Genomic DNA, 1,983 nt, shown 5'->3' on the forward strand with positions numbered 1-1,983 from the left:
TCGAGTCGATGACTCTGGGAGACCTTTTAGGGACCACCTTGGAGCATAGTCCACACCTGTGAGGGGGATGTGGGTTTTATTGCAGGAAACCATAGACTCTACCCACCTTGATGCTCATGTTACGTCAAACTTGTGAACTAGCAACATGTGGCACTTACAGATTGTCCAAAACTTGCCAGAGTTTCGAGTCCATGTGACTTATTATCATCTCATCATTGCATTATCATTCATCATGATTTTTTTTGCATAGGTATATCTTTTCCAGGAATCCAATAGTCCAGTCTATTTACCAAGCAATTTAAGCGAAGCATGAACCCCGAGAGAAAGAGTATCCACAATTACAAGTTTGTGGAATCTCAGTTGGCTGTATTGAGAGGACTTGGGGAACGTTTAGACCTGACTCACAAAGACACCTTCAAGGAAGCATATGGTAACCTTCTGGGTATTCTGAACACCGAAGTCAACATCACTGTTGTGCACACCTTGGTGCAGTTCTACGATCCACCACTAAGGTGCTTTACTTTCCAATATTACCAGCTAGCGTCGACATTGGAAGAGTACTCTCATATTCTGGGTATTAGGATTAAGAACCAAGTGCCCTACATCCGCACTAAGGAACTTCCTGAATATCGAGATCTTGCTGAAGCTCTGCATTTGGGAAAGAAGGAAATAAAATTGAACCTGAAACCAAAGGGTGGAATCCATGGCTTCACCTCTAAGTTTCTCTTAGACAAATCTATCACCTTCACTGAAGCTGGGAGCTGGACGACCTTCAACGCCCATCTAGCTTTACTCATCTATGGGATTGTCCTATTTCAGAATATGGAGGAGTTCGTAAACTTGGCTGCTATTCACATCTTCTTGACTCAGAATCCGATTCCCACTCTTCTTGCTGATACTTACTATTCAATCCATGTGAGGACCCAGAAGAAGAAAGGGACTATCGTCTGTTGCACCCCTTTGCTGTATAGATGGTTTATTTCGAATCTACCCAGCAAAGGTCCTTTCGTTGAGAACAAAGATAACTTGAAATGGTCCCAGCGGATCATGTCCTTAAAAGCCGAAGACATCCCTTGGTACGAAAGGAGGGATCAACTACAACCCGAGGCTAGCATTGCGACAACTTGGATATCCTATGATGGACAAACCTGATCTCGAAAGTGTAGAGGGTTTTGTTTTATACGAAGAGGTCGAAGAGCCAGAGTTGATCGAGAAGATTGTCAAGGCTTAAGGGTCGATTTGTCCTCAAGGAAGAGCAGAGATGGGTAAGAAGAACTGCATCGCCAAGGAAGCTTACACCAGTTGGGTCAAGAGCAGAGTTAGTGAGGTCTTGTTGTCGTTCCCGCCCGAACCATCCATGAATCTCCAACCTCCTGAGCCAGAGAACCAGCCAAATTCTGAAGTAGATGAAGTGAAGAAGGTTATCAAGACCCTAGAGAAAGAGAATGCTGATCTCAAATCTAAGCTTGCTAAGATCTCATTGGAGAAAGAAACCTTGAAATTCAATCTAAATCAAAAGAAAGACCGAGTTCGTCAAGCAGATGATGAGGTACAGACAAAGGTTTTCAAAAGACTCAAAGTGGGTGACACCCTCAAAGGGGCTTATGCCATCCTGATAACCAAAAAGAAGCAGTTAGCCGAAGCCCAATACCGAGCTAGTAAAGCAGAACTAGAACACATGGAGCAAATAAAGAAACTTCAAAGCCTGCTAGAAGCTTGTAATAAAGAGTTGAAGGATGAGAGAAGCCGCAACAAATAGCTAGAAGTCACCCTTCACCAAAACCAATACGAGCTAAATCAGAGAATAGAAGCAATTTAAGAGTTGAAGGGACAACCACATGGGAACCTGAAAGACAGTAATATACAGTTGAACAAACATCCTGAAGACCCCTCCAACCGAGGGGAGACAGTTGTGAACAACATTCCAAGCAAGCTAGATCACAACTCCCCACCTGAAGGGAGTGTGATGTTGGGAAAGTGGGG

General features: G+C 43.7%; 1 protein-coding gene across 1 annotated transcript; it reads left to right on the top strand.

Annotated features, from left to right (window-relative positions):
- The first annotated feature begins 309 nt into the window (after positions 1-309).
- Positions 310-1,152, top strand: LOC127106107 (uncharacterized). Its single transcript, XM_051043393.1, has one exon. The coding sequence runs from the start codon at positions 310-312 to the stop codon at positions 1,150-1,152; it is 843 nt and encodes a 280-aa protein (XP_050899350.1).
- Positions 1,153-1,983: the final 831 nt, after the last annotated feature.

Source organism: Lathyrus oleraceus, chromosome 1 (assembly GCF_024323335.1).
Source record: "Lathyrus oleraceus cultivar Zhongwan6 chromosome 1, CAAS_Psat_ZW6_1.0, whole genome shotgun sequence".
NCBI classification, from domain to species: Eukaryota; Viridiplantae; Streptophyta; class Magnoliopsida; order Fabales; family Fabaceae; genus Lathyrus; species Lathyrus oleraceus.